General features: G+C 36.1%; 2 protein-coding genes across 7 annotated transcripts in view; one reads left to right on the plus strand and one right to left on the minus strand.

The window, feature by feature from the left end:
- The window catches only part of LOC111870294 (protein dopey-1 homolog), a 69795-nt gene extending 68498 nt beyond the window's left edge, over positions 1–1297 (plus strand). For all 4 annotated transcript variants that reach the window (XM_023862452.2, XM_023862451.2, XM_023862453.2 and 1 more), the window contains one exon: positions 372–1297. In XM_023862452.2, coding sequence (XP_023718220.1) covers positions 372–593 — 222 coding nt within the window. In that variant the 3' untranslated portion in view covers positions 594–1297. The remainder of the gene's footprint in view (positions 1–371) is intronic.
- A 3903-nt stretch (positions 1298–5200) lies between these two features.
- Positions 5201–17675, minus strand: LOC111870298 (pyruvate dehydrogenase E1 component subunit alpha type II, mitochondrial). 3 transcript variants are annotated; one of them, XM_023862460.2, is made up of 8 exons: positions 17424–17675; positions 15579–15650; positions 15415–15483; positions 15011–15184; positions 10952–11170; positions 8796–9044; positions 7834–8082; positions 5201–6776 (listed from the first exon to the last, which is right to left on the minus strand). In XM_023862460.2, exons 1-8 carry the CDS (start codon positions 17469–17471, stop codon positions 6591–6593), a joined length of 1266 nt encoding a protein of 421 aa, XP_023718228.1. In that variant the 5' UTR covers positions 17472–17675; the 3' UTR covers positions 5201–6590. The 3 variants fall into 3 exon arrangements, with proteins under 3 accessions (XP_023718228.1, XP_023718229.1, XP_023718231.1); XM_023862461.1 differs by lacking the exon at positions 17424–17675 and adding an exon at positions 17377–17409; XM_023862463.2 differs by lacking the exon at positions 15579–15650 and having other exon boundaries at positions 17424–17673.
- Positions 17676–18135: the final 460 nt, after the last annotated feature.

Here is an 18135-nt window from a genome sequence, read left to right on the forward strand (position 1 = left end):
GTAGGTTGTCAAATAAACCAATTAACAATCTGAACGGCGTCTTCAGTAGCAAAAACACGTTACAATATATATAATATAATAAATATAATTACTTATAATAACATTATTTATTATATGTCAAATACAGAATGTTTCTCTGGCAGGCAGTGGGTGGCATAGTTTATTCCTTCACAGCAATGCTGCCATGTTGGCTTCATATAAGAACTGTTCAGGCTGTGTTAAGTAATGTTAACATCACCATGGCTAATAATAGACTTAGTATATAACAACCATGGGGTTGGAAGAGTGGGAGAGGTGGAGTATTGGGGTCTTTCTCTGCATTGTGGCAGATTTATTTGAGATGCATGTTACACATTAGCATGTTTGTTAAGTTCCAGACATCACTGCCAACACTGTCACAATCTCCAGGCAGGTTGCTGTTGGTGACGTCCAGTATCAAGACTCTGCAGGAACTGCACCCATTCTTCACAGCTCTGAGTGTTTACACCCCCTCAATAACAATGTCAGACTGTGGTCAGAGCAAGGCGGCGAGTTTGAGTGAACTGGAGGCTGTTATAGAAAGAGATTTCCTTGAGAAACTACCAATCAGATAATGGAAAAGAACTGCATATGTCAAAGAGCGAAGTTTATTTCCAGGTAATGTAGTTAAATGGCTGCAGCCATGGTATATAGTGTAATTATCTCCAGCTAATGAGTTTTGGGCACAGTAAGACTGATGTCTAATTCTACAAGTGTATGAAGTCAATAATGCAGTAACTGTTTTGAAAATAAGGTAATAATTGAAGTGTAAAGCCGCTATATGTTGAAATCAAAAAGACTTATCATTAGGAATGTTCTGGTGCCATAGGATTGTTAATCATTGGTATTTAACATATTAAGTCACAAGCTTTGGTGTGAGGAACACAAATTAAGTCACGTGGAAGAAGATGAATAGAAATCTGAAAGTTACTGACCCGTGCAGTATAGACCCAAGTAATGCTCTGTACAGTATAGAAAGGTGTGAATGATTTTCCATCTGTTGGAAATAATGTGTGAAGGTTTGGGAATATTCAGCTTGTAATCAAAATACTACCAACTTTAACATTTTTTAATAAATGGAAAATAAGATAATTTTTAAAGTTTGAGTTTTAGTTGTCATGTATATGTTACAAGATATACTAAAATGGAAGGACATCCTGAATCACAAAGTGTTTGTTTCACCTGTACTTTATCTGTTACATTAGCTCGAGTGGTTAGTTGCTGGCTTCCCACCACGGTGGCCCGGGTTCGATCCCGGGTCTGGTCAAGTGGGATTTGTGGTGGACAAAGTGGCGCTGGGGCGGGTTTTCTCCAAGAACTTCAGTTTCCCCTGCCAATCTTCATTCCACCAAATTCTCCATCATAATCACCCGGGGCAGGTACAATAGGCCAATCAGTGGCTGCCGTGCCGAGTGGACCCAGCTGGACTCCACCCCCCTTTAGCGAATTAGTTAATTATCTGTTACTTTGTTTTAAATCTTAGTTGCTATAAGGCCATGCAGAGTACATTTTAGAGTCACTTATAACTTTTTAAAGTATGAAAATTTATTAAGGGTTAGGTGAAACATGTTATTTCCAACTTTGAAAAGGATTTTTAATCTTTAATGGATTAAAAACTTTAACATTGAAAAACAGTTGTCCTTAACTGCATACTTCTAATATTCTATTTAAGCATCCTGTTGCATCAATATATCATTTATATCATATATATATATATATATCACTAATGCAACTTGTTATAGTCAATGTACTTCTGGATTCACAACATGTTTTGGCTGTACGACCATCATCAGGTGTCTACCACTTTGCTAAACTGCAGCACTGGACAGTATGTCACAAATTCATATCAAAATTGAAATAAAAATTAAAATAGGTCAATTACCAGTTAAATCCCATTCTTTTGAGTATCGTCTACTCATCCAAACAACTTGTTTGTGCAACTTTCCCTGCGGCATGGGTGTATTTGTGTTATCATATAGTTCCTGCATGTAGGTGTGGTGTTCTTTTCTTCTGTATATGCCCCTTTGGCACCCAGCCTGTGTAGTTGCATTGTTGACTAGTGTCTGTATGCTGATATTAATATTTGAATGCTTAACGTCACATTTTAATATAGTTGGTATGGGAGATGTGAGGGGTTGTATTGTGGTTACTACTGACTTATGTCTGTTAATCAGGATATTATCTTTTTGCCTCGTATTGTTATATATGTTAGATAGTTAATGTGGGTGATCTTGGTTGTGTGGTTTGTGTTACTTTGTATATGTGTTTGATGACTATTTCCACATCCTGGGTCTGTTCCCTGTATAGATGTTTATGGAAAGTGGAGGATGTGTATGTATGTATATGACGAGTCCTGTATCAATGTTTTTTGATTTATGGGAAAATGAAATAAAGAAAGCATTTAATTATTTGGGTAAACTGGGTGAAATTGTATTAATTTTAAGTTTTTATAGTAATGCACTTTTTAAATTATGTTTAGTAATTACAATTGTAATAAGCTTCTTGTTTTTGTTTTTTTCTATTGCCTATGTTACTTGACTAGAGTGTGTATTATTTTAGTTGTGTGACTTATGTAATTTATTACATGTATACATCTATTATCAAAGGGACTATTTCCACATCTTGTTTTTTGCCTATATGGATATATGGAAAATAAAGGAAATGAATGAATGAATTAGGGTTGACATTTTAATTTTGATGTGAGATTGTGACATACTGTGCAGTGCAGCATTTCAGCATAGTGGTAGATACCTGATGAGGGTCACCTACAGCCAAAATGTTGTGAATGAGGATGTAAAGTGACTGAGCTGCATTAGTGACATATATATATATATATTATGTGAAATAAATGCATATTTTTGTTAACTCTTCCTATTTGTTCAGTAATTACTCTAATAAATATAGCATTCTTGGCCATTATTGAAACAAAGATACCATATGAATTTTGTAACTGAAATTAATAACCAGTTATAACTCAGAACCATAGTACGTTATTCATTTGGCACAGGGTGTTTTATTAATAACTAATTGATTTGATTGTCCATAATTTTTTCATATTCCAAACAGATGCTCTTGAGGGTAACTGAAGGAAATTGAATTTGTCTGTATTATGGAAAACAAGGTTTCAGAAATTTTACTAAAAAATTCAAAAGTTTGAGTTTTATTTCAAAATTACATTTGAAACAGTGTTCCAGTTTGGGCGGGGGAGGGGGGGTGTTGGTACATTCTTACTGTAAATATTGCTTCTGTGGTGATAAGCATGGGATGGCTAGAACCTGTATAATTTCTTTCAGTCCTACAGCATATTGAACTTTTGTTTTCTTAAGCATTTATATTTGCTTTTCTTACATGTTACATCCCAATCAAACAGCACCTGTTATTTACAGATGACACTTCATGATTCATAAACATATTTACATTTTTAATCATCATAAGTTTGCTCTTGTTTTTTCAACACATTGCATCTGAAGTGTTCTGCATATCTTGTATAAAAAATAAAAGACAAATTTGATGTCTTGCACTTGCTGATTACTGTTTGTAGTAGTGATGCACAAACCATGTTATGTGTAGAAGTAATATTAAAATTGTTTAAATTTGAGGTTTTCACAGTGGCGGAAAAGAAAAATTATGGTCTTCTAGGATATGATGACTCTACTTCTGTCATTCCCTGTATGTTAGAAGAATCTGATGTCTCCATCTTTCCATGAATATGGAAGCAGCAGATTTCTGCAAAATGTGTATGAAACTACACAGTGTTACAATCCAGAAAATGACAATGCTGAAGGAGTAAAATTGTTTTTAAGATACTAATGAAACATGGGAGCAAATAGAAGCTGTGAAATACAGATGTTGAAGCTCGAATAAGAAACATTATCTGATCTGATATTTGTACACACTGCAGTGAAGCGTCATGAAAGAATACGAGTACATACAACACACCATCATATGTGTAGTAGTAAACTGTTTGTGCTAGAAGATCCATCAGTCTGGAGTTGGATGATTCTTGCAGTGAGTACTTATGGGCTGTCAGAGTGGCCTCTAAATCGAGGTGCAAATACAATGTTATCCTTGGAGGGAGGCACCGACTGTTCTTAAATGAAGCAACAATTAATTTATGCCAGTGCCTTATTTTTACATAATTTATATATTGTTTATTCATCATTAATTCATGTGTTGTGTTAGGATTTAAACGTGTGTGCTTTAGAATATACTGTTAAAGGAAAAAGACTAAGCAGACAGTTGTACATTTTAGTTGTTTGTTCATAAATTATATATTCTGTTGTTATTGTCTGAACATTGGTGTTTGTAATGATCTGTCTTGCTTTATCTGCATTCATACATCCATTCATTTCACCTTGATACACCATAGCTCATTACAGGCAGCAAAATGCACAATATGTTACAAACATATGTCAGTCATTTTATCTTTTGACAGTCACAATTTGAAAATTATGTTATGAGGATGGTGTACATAATGTACATTATTAAAGGATGCAACTTTGCCTCAAATCGTTTTACTAAATATTTATCAAAATACATGTAAACGTGTATTAACGCCTTCATGTAAAGTGATAGTTTTTGTTCTCAGATTTATCCAAAAGCTGATTAACAGATTTTAGTGAGGACTTTTGTAAAATCCTATTTTAGAATAGCATTACATGCATTTGGTTGGATTGATGTACAAAAGCTCATGTGTTGTTATATAAAACATGCCTAAAACAGATTAAGAAAGTGTTTGTGACAACAAATTTCAGAATGTCACTAGTGATGGTAAGTAACTTTAAATTGGCTGCGCCATAGCTCAAGCGGTTAGTCGCTGGCTTCCCACTGCGGCGGCCCGGGTTCAATCCCGGGTCTGGTCAAGTGGGATTTATGGTGGACAAAGTGGCGGTGGGGCAGGTTTTCTCTGAGTACTTGCATTTCAACTGCCAATCTTCATTCCACCAATTGCTCCACAATCACCCTCACCTATCATCTAGGGCTGGTACAATAGGCCAGAAGTGGCCGCAGTACAAGGGACTTAGTCCCATCCCACCAGCACTAAAAAAACAAACTTTTAAATTCGGTGGTGTTAACTGAGTGAGTCTTTCAAGTGGTAACATTTGACCTGTATTTGGGAAGTGCCTCATTTAAATCTTGATCAGGACTCCATCATCATCATCATCATCATCATCATGGTGGGTTTTTTTTTTTTTTTGTGATTTTCCTCAGCCCCTCGAGGTAAATGCTAGGAGAAGAGTTTAAATTAGGCCTTGACCACTTCCTTTCCATTTCATTATTAATTTTTCTGTTACTGATGGCTTGTTAAATAAAGTACAAAATGCACTGGCTTTGTGTGACTGCAGTATTGATTGTGTCCTATAGTAGGAAGTGAATAATGAGAGAGATGGGTGCTTCAATTTCTATTAAAGTTTGTGTGAAAGATTTGGCTCAGTTCATTCTTAAATAAAATGTTACTGCTGAGTATCCAATTATGACACTTTCTAACAGTATCATATCACAGAATTTACTGTTTGAAGTGTGGTGAATAGGAAATGGAATTGAGCGGCCTGGCTCAAGAAGTAACACTTCAAATTAGGTCAAAGCAGGTTCTTTCTGCATCTTTTCCAACTCACTACTCTTCCTACCATTCTACACTGTATATCCTAAGATGCTGACAGCATCATTAAAGAAACCATAAATAAATATTAAATGCAATCACTTATTATATAATGGCCAAAATATCATGTGTTGTGTGATAGTACAGAAACATTCATTATGGACATACGTATAACAGTAAGGATTCAAAAATGCCATTTCAATACTGATCAATCTTTTGCGCATTTGTAATGACAAAATAATACATGAAGTAGTTTCCTTGTTTCTGATGGATTACAAAAATACGTGGATCGGAATTATGTCGCCTCTTGTCTAAAGTAAAACAGGCAGTGGCAATTTTTAATTAATAAAAAACGGATATCTGTTTCACACAGCTGACAGTAATAATCATTACTACCCATTTCAGTGTATTTATTACTTGTCACACAGTAAAATCTATGGAACTGAATCCCACACTGCTGAACATTCAGGTCTGTCTGTATTATAAGTCTTCATTTCTGACACAAGTATACACCAGAATTTGTAGAAGTTTAAACAAAACAATTAAAATATAACATTCCATATTTTATGTTGCCTTCATATTTTTACTGGTCAGGGAATTTTTACGTTTAAGGAAAATTTACTTGGACTGTTAGGGATACTAAAAAGGAAGCTGAAATTACTATTACTTGTGCAAGTCTGGTTTTATCAGTATATGAAAAATTGTTTTACTATTAAATTCAACTGAAATAAAACTTCTGTTATAATACAATATTAACATTATTAGCCAGTAATTGGTCTCATTTATGGGAACAAAAAATTTAACGTCAGATTAATAAATATAACAATACAAAGACATGTTATGAAATTGTTCTGGAAACTGCCATACTTTGAAATCACTACCACATATTCCAGTAAAAATGGTATGTACACTGAGTTGCCCTCAAAACTGTAGTATAGAAACAAGTATCTAACCTTACTCTATTTAATAAATTTTATACATTCACAGCCATTCCAAGGGTCTTGTGTTCCAACCGATCCCATGGTGTTATTCCTCGGATATATTCTTCCTTGCTATCAGCATAAATATCAGTTACTAATTCTTCTAGTCCAATCTCCTTGTCACTCTTTGCCTTCTTTACATTCTCATCCACTGCAGCACGAATTTTATTTTCTAAATTCTGAAAGAAAGAATAAGACAACTATGAACCAAATCTCTATGGTATAGGAATATTGAAGTTTCAGATAAAATTCAGTCAAAAGAACTGCATTAATGCATAAGAGATTCTTCATAGGAATTAATACTTATAATACTGGTAGGATATGGTTTATAAATTGACCATGTTTGTGTGTTAAGCATTTTATCATTGGTTGTAGTTAAGAACATGATCAGAAGATGGTATCTATCGTGCAATTGGTATTACAGTCTGGACCTTTACCATGAAATGATAAGTAGAATAAAAGAATAAACTGTGGCAGAAGCCTGAAAACAATTTGAGAAAAATCATATTTGAAATATTTAGGTTCATAACTTGTTTATTCCGTCTTGCAGTGCATACACTTATCTATCTTCTTCTCNATCTGTCAATCTAACTGTTAATGGAAATACTAGATGTTCTGAAATGAATGTAATCTACAGCTGGTTGCCATTTGGTTTGCAAACACCGAGGAACTGTATCATAAATCTGCCGTATATTCTAAATATATGATACAGTTCTCAAAGCTTTATTTTTTTATACATTTATTTCTAGACTACTTTCTTGGCTACCCTGTAAAGATTTCTACATTACTAGTGTATGCCTTCTGAAAATTTCATAGGAAGTTTAATTTGTTGACTTTTATATCTCTATCTCATTCCCTCCCTTCTACTGTATTAATTTCCAGTCTGTCTTATTTGTCCATACTATTATCATTCCTTTCCCTCTTAATTTTTCCTTTCCTTTATATTATGCCATTCACTTTGATTGTTCACATGTTGATTTGAACCGGAATACAGTAAAGGTTGACTTTTGCATTTCACTTCCATGCAAAAGGCATGAAAACAACATAATGACACACTGAGAAATGCTACTTAGAGTAATTGCAGTATATAATGACTTTCTATGGTAGTTATGTTTCCATTTAATAAATATACATCATCAGAATACATAATGATTTGACATATTCATTTTGAATCCCTCTTAATATTCTTGTTTTATTTTAAAGCAAGTTCTGGACTGAAACTTCTATGCCATGTACCTTCATTTCTTCAGCAGTAGCTAATTCAGCTGCTATAATTTTCTCTTTAAAAGATGTGACAGGATCTCTTGTCTGTCGAACTTCCTGAATCTCTTCTCTTGTCCTGTAACTTGTACCAGGGTCTGACATAGAATGTCCGCTATAGCGATATGTGGCCATTTCCAGGAGAATAGGACCTTTACCACTTGTACAGTAATCAACAGAGTATCTAGCAGCTTCTCTTACGGCTAGTACATCCATACCATCAACCTGCAATGCAGAAACAGTCATTATCCTGTTATAAATATATAACCCAATGTGATATACAAGGTAAACAGTATAAGAGAGTATAAGTTTTAAAGTTTCTGACACTTTTATAATAAATTATTTACAAATATTAATTAAGCAGAAAATTAAAAAAAAAAAGACTTCTCTGGTACAGAAGTCAATAATCAGAAAGACGTAAAATTATTCCCAAAGGAATTCATGTGAGGTTTAAAATTTAAACAAGCAAAAGTAACTATCATAATATTTCTTAGAATTACTGGGTTTTTGGTCTTTGTCCAGTGTCTGGTATTCTAGAAAATAGAAAACACAATGTTTCGGAAACTGGACCTGTTTCCGTCTTCGGGTGGGGGGGGGAGACTGTTGAGTCCCTGAGGACAGAAACAGATCCAGTTTCTGAAACGTGTTTTCTAGTTTCTAGAATACTGGACAATGGACAAAGTCCAAAAACACAGCAAATCTGAGTATTATACACCGTCAGAACCATTTAGAATAATATATCTTATACCCAAGGCACAATTTTAGAATGATATTGATGACTATTAGTAAAATTTCAACAGTTTTTAACATTACTAATCTAAAACATCAGGTCCCTGATATACATGTTCCATACCATAATTTTTCATTCACATTCTTTTTATGCCATGAGAAAAACAAGATTTATGCTAGCATATATGATACTTAAATAAAAACAATACCCATATCCCTGGTACATAATCGCCTCGGGTGTAATATGCTGTACTTGCAGAAGCCCTCTCGACACTGGTTCCCATTCCATAACCATTGTTCTCACACACAAATATGCATGGGACATCCCACAATTTGGCCATGTTATATACTTCATACACCTGGCCTTGGTTTGCAGCCCCATCTCCATAGAGAGCTATGCAGACTCCATCTGAGCCACTGTACTTTGAAGCCAGTGCAATTCCTACACCTAAAGGAACCTGAAATGAAGTCATAAAACAAAGTCCAGTATTTGAAGAATACACCTTCCTAGTTCAGCATTATTAAACAGACCATACTGAAACTGAAATGCTTTGCAAGTTGAAAATATAAAATGTAAACAGGAAACCCATGGATACATTTCAATCCACTGGTGACAGGCTGGATTGTTTAACGTAGTAGTAGTTTCAGGCATGAAGCTTTATTTTACCATTTTCAGCAATTCTTTGAGTTTTAAGAATTCCATAATACTTCAGTTTGAAGCAGAATCTTCACAGGTGTGTAAGGTACTTTTATTCCCTTCTGTGTATTCATATTATGAATGGATGACGCCATGTTTTCAGGCAGAACGTTCTTAAGCATTTGGGGAGAGGGAGGTACAGCAACACATACCACAGATGTTCCTTAATTTCAGGGTTATTAAAACACACCAACTTTTCATTGGCCAGTTAGCTTTCTCTCATTGTGTGCATCCAGATATCAGGTCACAGTTTGTCACAGGCTGTCAGAATTACAACTGACTTAGAGGTAGTACTTTCCTGAATATGAAGTACTGCCCCCCTGATTCTGAAATGGGTTACAGTGTTAGAAGAAATCAGAGAGGTAACTGTCATAAATTTTTTATAGCACTACTACACAATTTGCCCACAGTCAGAAAAATCAGTCAAAACAGCTAGCTCTTGGCTCAGTTCAAATTAGGCTCCCCATAAATGTAAGGTATAGAGGGCTTTAAAATTAAGCCCTATTCCATGAAGGCAAATGGGGGACTGGAGGTATAGCTCCACCGACCCTGGCATTAGATGGAGGTGAGTGATCAGCTTCATTCCCTGACTGCTTTACCTGCAGGGAAAGAGCCCACAGTATCCACTGGATAAAAGGCTGGGTGGGCTCATAAAATGAATGCCAACAACACAACAGCATGTGGCGTCCCCAAGCAGTCACCCATCCAAGTACTAACCAGGCCCACTATTAACTTCACTACATAAAAATGTAAAATACCATTTATTGCACGAAGTTCTATGATTTTGTTTAAATTATTCTGTCATATTGAAATGCCAAGTCAGTACTTTATTATGAAGCCATAACACTCAAACTGCTTTCCATTTCATTTCACCAATTATGATGAGGTTGTTGTTGTTGTTGTTGTTGTTGTTATTGGAGAGGGTGGGTTTCCCCATGCACTTAGACCAGATATTGGTCCATTGTGCGTCCCCCTGTGATATTCTACCAGTCTCTATACCCTACCGGTACTGGTGCATGCCATCAGTCCTGACTCGGCCAGCGAGTTTGGCCTCTACTGGCTCAGCCGTATCTCGATGCTTCCCCCATCTACCTGAGGCGTTAGAGACTACTGCTGGGCGGGAAATGTCCTGAATTTGGCTCAGAGGTCCCCTTGAGACATGAGGTTCTTTTACGTGCCGTAAAGCTACGACACGGGACCCATGGCTTAAAGTCCCTCCCGGAGGACTTGTTCCCTGAATTTTTCCGCCCTTAAAAATTCCACGACCTCCGCCTGGTTTGAACCCGCGTACCTTGAGTCGCAAGGCGGGAACGTTACCCCTAGACTACGGAGGCCACTTTATGATGGGGTAACTAATCACCTGTCTTAAATGGGGAATATCAGCCAGTAGAACCCAAAGTCATAACTACTTACAGAAAAATAAACCCTGTACTCTTAGTCAGTTCAGTTAAGTCCTCAACATCACAACTGATTTCTCCATCTACCACTTCAGCAACAGTTATGTTGAATTGTGCTACACTTTTTTAGATAGTTATATGGGAAAGCAGCTTCATGCAAGTATGGCATGTCCGAATACACTAGGCAAATACATAAAAACAGACAAATTTACACATACTCTGCAGGTGTCAGACTGTAAAGTGTTCAACTGTTAGTGATATCCATACTTACTTGAGCTCCTACAATACCATTTCCTCCATAGAAGTTTTTTCCATACATATGCATGGAACCTCCTTTACCACGAGCACAACCAGACTGACGTCCTGTTAATTCACTCAATACTCCCAACTGTGGGACACCCATCACATACGTCCAACCATGAGCTCGATAGGCAGTGATTACAGAATCCTGAGGTCGAAGAGCAGCCTTTATACCAACAGCACAAGCTTCCTGTAATGAAAAGAATATAAGGGTCAATTCACATTATACATAATGTCACAAACACAGAACAGACCATCAGCAGACTGATAAAATACTCTCAAATGTACATTTTAATGTATTTTAATGACAAATGTGTATTGGTGGCAGTCTGTACCTGCAAAATATGACAACAACATACTCATTAAAATACATTTTACATTTGAGAATATTTTCAGTACTGATGGTCTATTCCCCATCGATCATATTATGTATAGTGTGAATGAACACTAAGGATGCTGCATTCTCACATGAATGAAGTAATATAGTGATTTGGTACCAATTACTAGCATTGACAAGGATCAATTTATGGGTTGAAGAATAATGACTTCTGGAATGTGACACTCTGTAGTCTGGTAGAAGCTGACTGATGTTTTGGAAGAATGTGCCCCTTTCATCTTCTGCCCTGAAGATGGATGCAGCATGTTCCTCTAAAATGTCAGTAGTCTCTTCGCAGAGTGCACAGTGTAACATTCCAAAAAATGGTATTCTTCACAGTTACTGCCATAAGAATCGCAAATCTCACATCACTACACACTGGTCTGCAACACTACACATCAACTGCACAGGTTATTGGTGTTCAATGAAATGGTAGGATGATTAAAACTTATAAATTTGGAAGGAAGTGGACACTTGCCTATTTCAATATATTAGCTGGGCTTTCACCTAGATGGAGTTACGAAGGCTATGAAAACTTTCAGTCAGGACCGGCAATCATTTTAAACCTGAATAAATTGGATATAAACCTAAGATTATGTGGTTACTATGTCATGCAGTGCTAGGATATGTAAGCTAAGCACCATACCATATTGGTTCATATGGGCATCATATTAAATGCAAACAAACATAAAATTCACTAACACATTCCTCTACTTTTACAGAGCATGCCTGAAGGATTGGGGTAATATTATATTACATCCTTCACTAAATACAAATTCAGTATAATTGCTTCCTTCTGTTCTTTTTGAGAAGCGTATGGGCACAGTATTTGAAAAGGTGGAAATGTCAACACATAAGACACTCCTTTTTTTCCTTCTGAAAACGGAGAGAACTGATGACAAGGTGCCATCAAACATTACCTTGCAGAAATAGTTTTCAAAGATGTAAAAATGACAGCTGTTATACAATCCCTGTCATTCTGATGGGATTCTTCATGCTGTGTTCCCAAGCAATGAGGGGACCTTCCTGATGTTCCACTACTGCCCAAAGAAAAGAACTGATTGAAGGGCGACACCAAAATAAACAATAAGCAAATGACCTGCCACAAAATGAAAAATGTGTGAAAGTGACAAATGGTCAGGTTCGATGGTGTTACAATTCTGGAACAGAGTATATACATGTCTTTCTTCCATGCAGTTTTCAGTAATATCTGACTTCATAACATGTATCATATTAAATTAACATGTATTCCCTTGTAAAGATCTCATTATAAGCATGTACTATATATGTACATCAGCATTATGTTACTGTAAATGGCTTCAGTTAATAAGCAATAAATACATTGATGCTCTCCTACTGTAAATGGCTTCTATCAGAAAGCAGTTAACACAGTGACATTCTGCTATTCCAACTAGTGTCTATCAACCATTATTATGAATGTCAGCCTCCTGGAAATATTTCTGAACATGGCTCTCCAAGCTGAAAATCTGCACACCTTGTGCAAAGAAAGGCCACCTTTGGCTGCACAGCCTCTGTGTTGTTAATGAATTCAAACTTCAAAGCATTCACTTACTGAATTACTCTGTTAAGACATCTGTAACTTTAAAATGTCATACTACATATTTTTATTTAAAAATGGGCAGATGATTGAACTGTGTCTGTGTTAACTTAATCTCTCTTTAAGACTAGAAACAGCACATTTATTTTCTGTTAATAACTATGGATTTCCTATTTCAATCTCTTAAACACCATCTCCAGTTCACAGGACAAGTCTGTTGAGTGTATTAAAGTGTAAAGTAAGAATAACATATAGTCATGCAATGAAGTGTGTTCATTTTATGGTGGCATTTCAAGCAAGACTGGAAAACAGTTTAGGTTTAATTTAATGAACATTTTATTATCAAATCTACTAATCCGGGTCATAGGTTTCCCATTTGACTATAATAAATCCACCCAAGAGTTGTAGGATTATCACAATGCCATAAGTGTGGATTATCCTCTATCTAAGGTAAAAAAGTAAAGCTATCCCTGTAACAGGCTGCGAAGGCCCACAGGGCTGTGAGACGTTGAGGGTCCCACATTATCTAGACAATCAGCTCAAAGATGGCAGTAAGGTTGTCAGCCTTACACACCGGCCGCGCTTTACTCCCCAGGAAAATTATTTAATTAATTCCTGTTACTCATTTCTGTTAGAGGCTGAGTCAACCACAGGGCCATAGTGCGGCTGGAAGGATTAGGTCAATTGAAAAAAACCCAATGACCTTATCAGGACTTGAACCCGCTACCTTCCAGCTTGTAGCATAGTGCCTCAACCAACTACGCTAAAGCGTGCCCCCCATCTATCTAAGGTATCATTAAATACGTATTACAGCACAGCCCTGATCATTCAACCTAAATGGGACTGACAGGTGGTCGGAACAACAAAAATTTTGCATAATATGGAAATGGGTGGGTGGGCAAAACAAATCTCAAATTTAATAGAAGTCCAGTACAAGTATGAAATCAGGTTAAGTTGAATCGGTGAAGAGTCCCATTTGTGATAGGTGACTAGAAAAAGATGAATCAGCCAGACACATGTCCTATGTGACTAACTCTGGGCCACTGCTTCAAGGAGCAACATGCCTACCAAGACACCCCTGTAAGTAAGATACTATACATCATTCGAAGTTTAGAATTGTTGAGGGATTGAAATAAAGGTATGCACAATAGGTCACAGTGCAAGGGTAGGTTAGGCCTACCCCTTATTCACTCATTCATGAAATCATGTTTATTAATAATTATTTTACAGTGCAACTAGCATAACAGAGCACAGACCTATTATTTAAAGAAATATTCCAATTTAATAAACTGAACAGTGGCTTTTAAATTAGTTAAATGCAACACTTAGTATACATTATGGCAAATGGCAAAAGTTATTGTTTAAAAATAGGAGTGACTGAAGTTTGTTTCCCAGCTTTGCTTCTCTTCCTTGCGAAAAGGTTGCATCTGCATCTTAATGGCATGACATCAGTAGCAGTTGTCTCCCCTTGTTCAATGTAAGCCAGTGGCACTCTCTCCATTCTGTCTAGTCCCAGTCCAGTCCCAGCATCATTATCTTTGTTGTCATGTTTGTCTAGTCCCTTTAAGGCTTCAAGTTCTGTTCACCTGAAATCACCACTTTCTTTCTCTCTTCTCTTACCATATTCCTCAAATAATAAAATGATACTAAGGGGAAAATGAAACTGGAAAAATAAAACACAATCACAATATATATGGGTATAAACACATACCACTAGTGCAGACCAACAAACGAAGCTATGTTCATTGCGGTACGAGATGCAATGACACACAAAGCAGCAGCAGGAATAAACAAATTAGTCTACGCGCACGCGAAGCACAAAACTGTAAATGGCACATCAGATATGAGAGAATGTCAGATAACCAAAGGTCAGATAATCAGGACTAAACTGTATGAGTATTTGAAATGTGATTTTTTACTAATTTTTTAAGCGCAAAAAAATACCATGTTTTTATTTTAAAATCTTTCTGATAGGTGACGGTGCCATGTGCAATAAATTTACACAATTTCTTACAGGATAGGCTACACATATTGCTGTCAATTGTGTGCCTTTACATTATCTAACATGCAATCCTAAAGGATTAAGTAAATCACACCTGTCCAGAGTATAGGTGACAGAAGCCACGAATAATTTTTTCCTTGTACATATTGCCTGCTGCAGTTTCCATCCTTCTAATGGTATGCATCTGTTCATAAAGTGCCAAGGCATCATCACGAGTCACTGTAACAGTGTTCGACGGTCCCATTTCCAGTCGATGCAAGCGAAAAGGCTGAAATAGAATCATTCAGATGTTCCTGTATAATTCAGTTTGTGATGCTTTAATTAGTGCAAGCATTAAACTTTGATAAATTTGTTTTTCCTCTCTTTTCCATAAATTTCAAAACAGGCTGGTTGACTATATGGGAAAGGAAACCATAAATACATTTATTCACAGTATACTTCAATCTGTAAAGAACTGTCTATGAAAGGTATAGGAATTTAATACTGGTGTAAATTTACCTTTGTTTCAAATGTTGCTTCTGTTGCATAGCTCTTTTTCGATGAAGTAAAAAATGAAGATATAGCTTTCTGAAAATGAAAAGTTTTAAAAATAAGAAAACTGTCAAGAATTATAATATATCACTGTAGCAGAGCCCTATGAATGGAATTAAATTAGCATTTACCATTGACATTTCCATAAAGTCTGGAGCCATCCTTGTTGCTACATCCTTACTCATTTGATACCATGTACCAAACTGGCAGCAGTGAAACAAATTAAGAGAATATCAATAATAATAAAGTGGCACTTAATAAAACACTCCTTTTTCAACAAAAATTCAGTATATAAGTGTGATTAGTTTGTTCTTCTTATTGGTAGAAAAAATGTCCTGTCTTTAGACCTCTACATATCTATTCCTGAGCTTGTGGTAACATTATTTTTGGAGAACTAAATAGGGTCTGACAAAACCAAAGCACATATAAACTAGATCATAAATGATATTAGATTCATATGTGATTCAATACTGAACTCAAAATACGAACACTTTTAAAGACCAACCAGTCAGGCACCAATGTTATCTATACCTCCAACACACCTTCCATGCAAAACAGATTTTCATACACAAAAAGTTGAAATTAACAAATACATCTGAATTATTTAAAGGCTAGAAAGGAAAGGAACATCAAGGGAACATTTTCAGATACACTTTTTCTCCCAATTACTGGTTACTAGAACAATCTGTACTTCTTCAAACCTATGCACTTTCTACACAAATGATCTTTTACAAAAAACTAAAATATTGTCACTGATGCATCCTGATTGTGCTGCTATCATCATACTTAACTCTAACCAGATTAGAACATCTGAAATTAATTGCTAATCTGTAAACAACACAATCCATTATCTTGACACATCTGAACCATAATTTCTATATTTCTGCCCTTCTGACATCTAGATAGAAAATAACCGAATCACTAAGAGCTCAGATTCTACAACAGTTCAAACAACAAAATAAATATAAAAATATACATAAACCTCATATTTGCTGGGGCAAAATCTTCAGATGGTGGTTTTAAAGGGAAAATCGGCAAGAATGCAGTAACAGTCCTAAAAGCGTTAATACAGATCTCATTATTTAAAATTACACACACATATCAATTCCAAAGCCAGAGTCTTTCATACTTTTGTCTGTTCTTCAGTCTTGTTCTAGACAGAATGAAAAACTGAATGCAAAAAGTGTACATTGTTTTATGTGACCACATTCTCTGCATAATAATTACAGCCATAGAAATATTACAATTTTGCATTTGAACCTTATGACAAAGCACTCACTGCAATTTTAGTTTTATGAGTTCATACTAGATTGCAAATTCCTCAAATCTGAAATCAACATCAATGACCTACCCTAATATTCAGACTGTGGAACAATTTTAGAACATGCATGGTACTCACACAGTGACATACTAACCATACATCTACATTGGCTACACTGACATCCCGCATACCATACATTAGGAGCAAGATGATTGAAGAAAACATGTCACAAATGACGTGACAAATACATTACAAGTGATACTAACCCTCAATGAGCAGTAAAGCTCTGTAACAAATTGCCTTTCAAATGTGTGACAGAGGGATACATTGCATGTGAACGGCAATTAACATGGAGATGTGGCAGAGATGGTTGCATGCAACATACGTGTAAAGCAATCCCCCTTATCTGTAATTCAGTTATAACAAATCTCTCTCTTGGATTTCAGAGTGCTTAAAACAATCTCATATTGTCCTGTCCTGTTGTGTATAAGAGTACGCGCTTATCGACCCAAATCCCAATTTTTTCATTATCAATATCCACTATGTATACCAAAGGCTAAAAGGAACAATTAACATTACTTCTTCTAAAATAACGTATTGTTATGAAGTGCCCTAGCTTCAAGTCACACTACTGCAGATTATATATTTAACACAAGGATAGCCCTTACTGTCTTGTTTCCTGCCATAATAATAAAAACGTAAACGTAACACTAACATGACGCTGGGCTTTCTTTCCAAAGTTCCATATGTTGACTTTAATCATCTTGTCAGTAATCCGAATCTTGTTATTTCTCTCACGAAACCAATCTATAAATGCACAAAGTAGAGCACAAAGTAAATTTTAAAACCCGAATCTGACACAGCTGACACCATCAAACCACGTGACTGTTACCGACCACTAACAACCCAACGACCCCAACGACCGCTCAACGACCTCAACTTCCGAGAATTCCGAGAAACTGCGAGAAACAGCGGACCGCGATAGCCTCTCCCCCGTACTTATTTATTTATTTATTTCATATCATATCCATGGATCATTGTACATGATATAGGACAAGTCAAATACTTTACAATACAATAAGTAATAATAATAATAGTAATAATAATAATAATAATACAATATATAACACAATGATATAATAGTATACAAAGATAATAAAATTATGATTCGAATGATATATATCCTGGGTGGTTATGGTTATGGAGAGTTTGATGGAATGAAGATTGGCAGGGGAAACCGAAGTACTCGGAGGAAACCTGCCCCAGTGCCACTTTGTCCATCACAAATCCCACTGGACCAGACCGCCTCGGTGGGAAGCCAGCGACTAACCGCTTAAGCTGTGGCACGGCACGGCACAGTGGTCATAAGCGTCATAAGCGTGATCAGGGTCATCGGGGTAATTAGAATGCAACAAATTAGCCCACGG

Source organism: Cryptotermes secundus, unplaced genomic scaffold (assembly GCF_002891405.2).
Source record: "Cryptotermes secundus unplaced genomic scaffold, Csec_1.0 scaffold354, whole genome shotgun sequence".
NCBI classification, from domain to species: Eukaryota; Metazoa; Arthropoda; class Insecta; order Blattodea; family Kalotermitidae; genus Cryptotermes; species Cryptotermes secundus.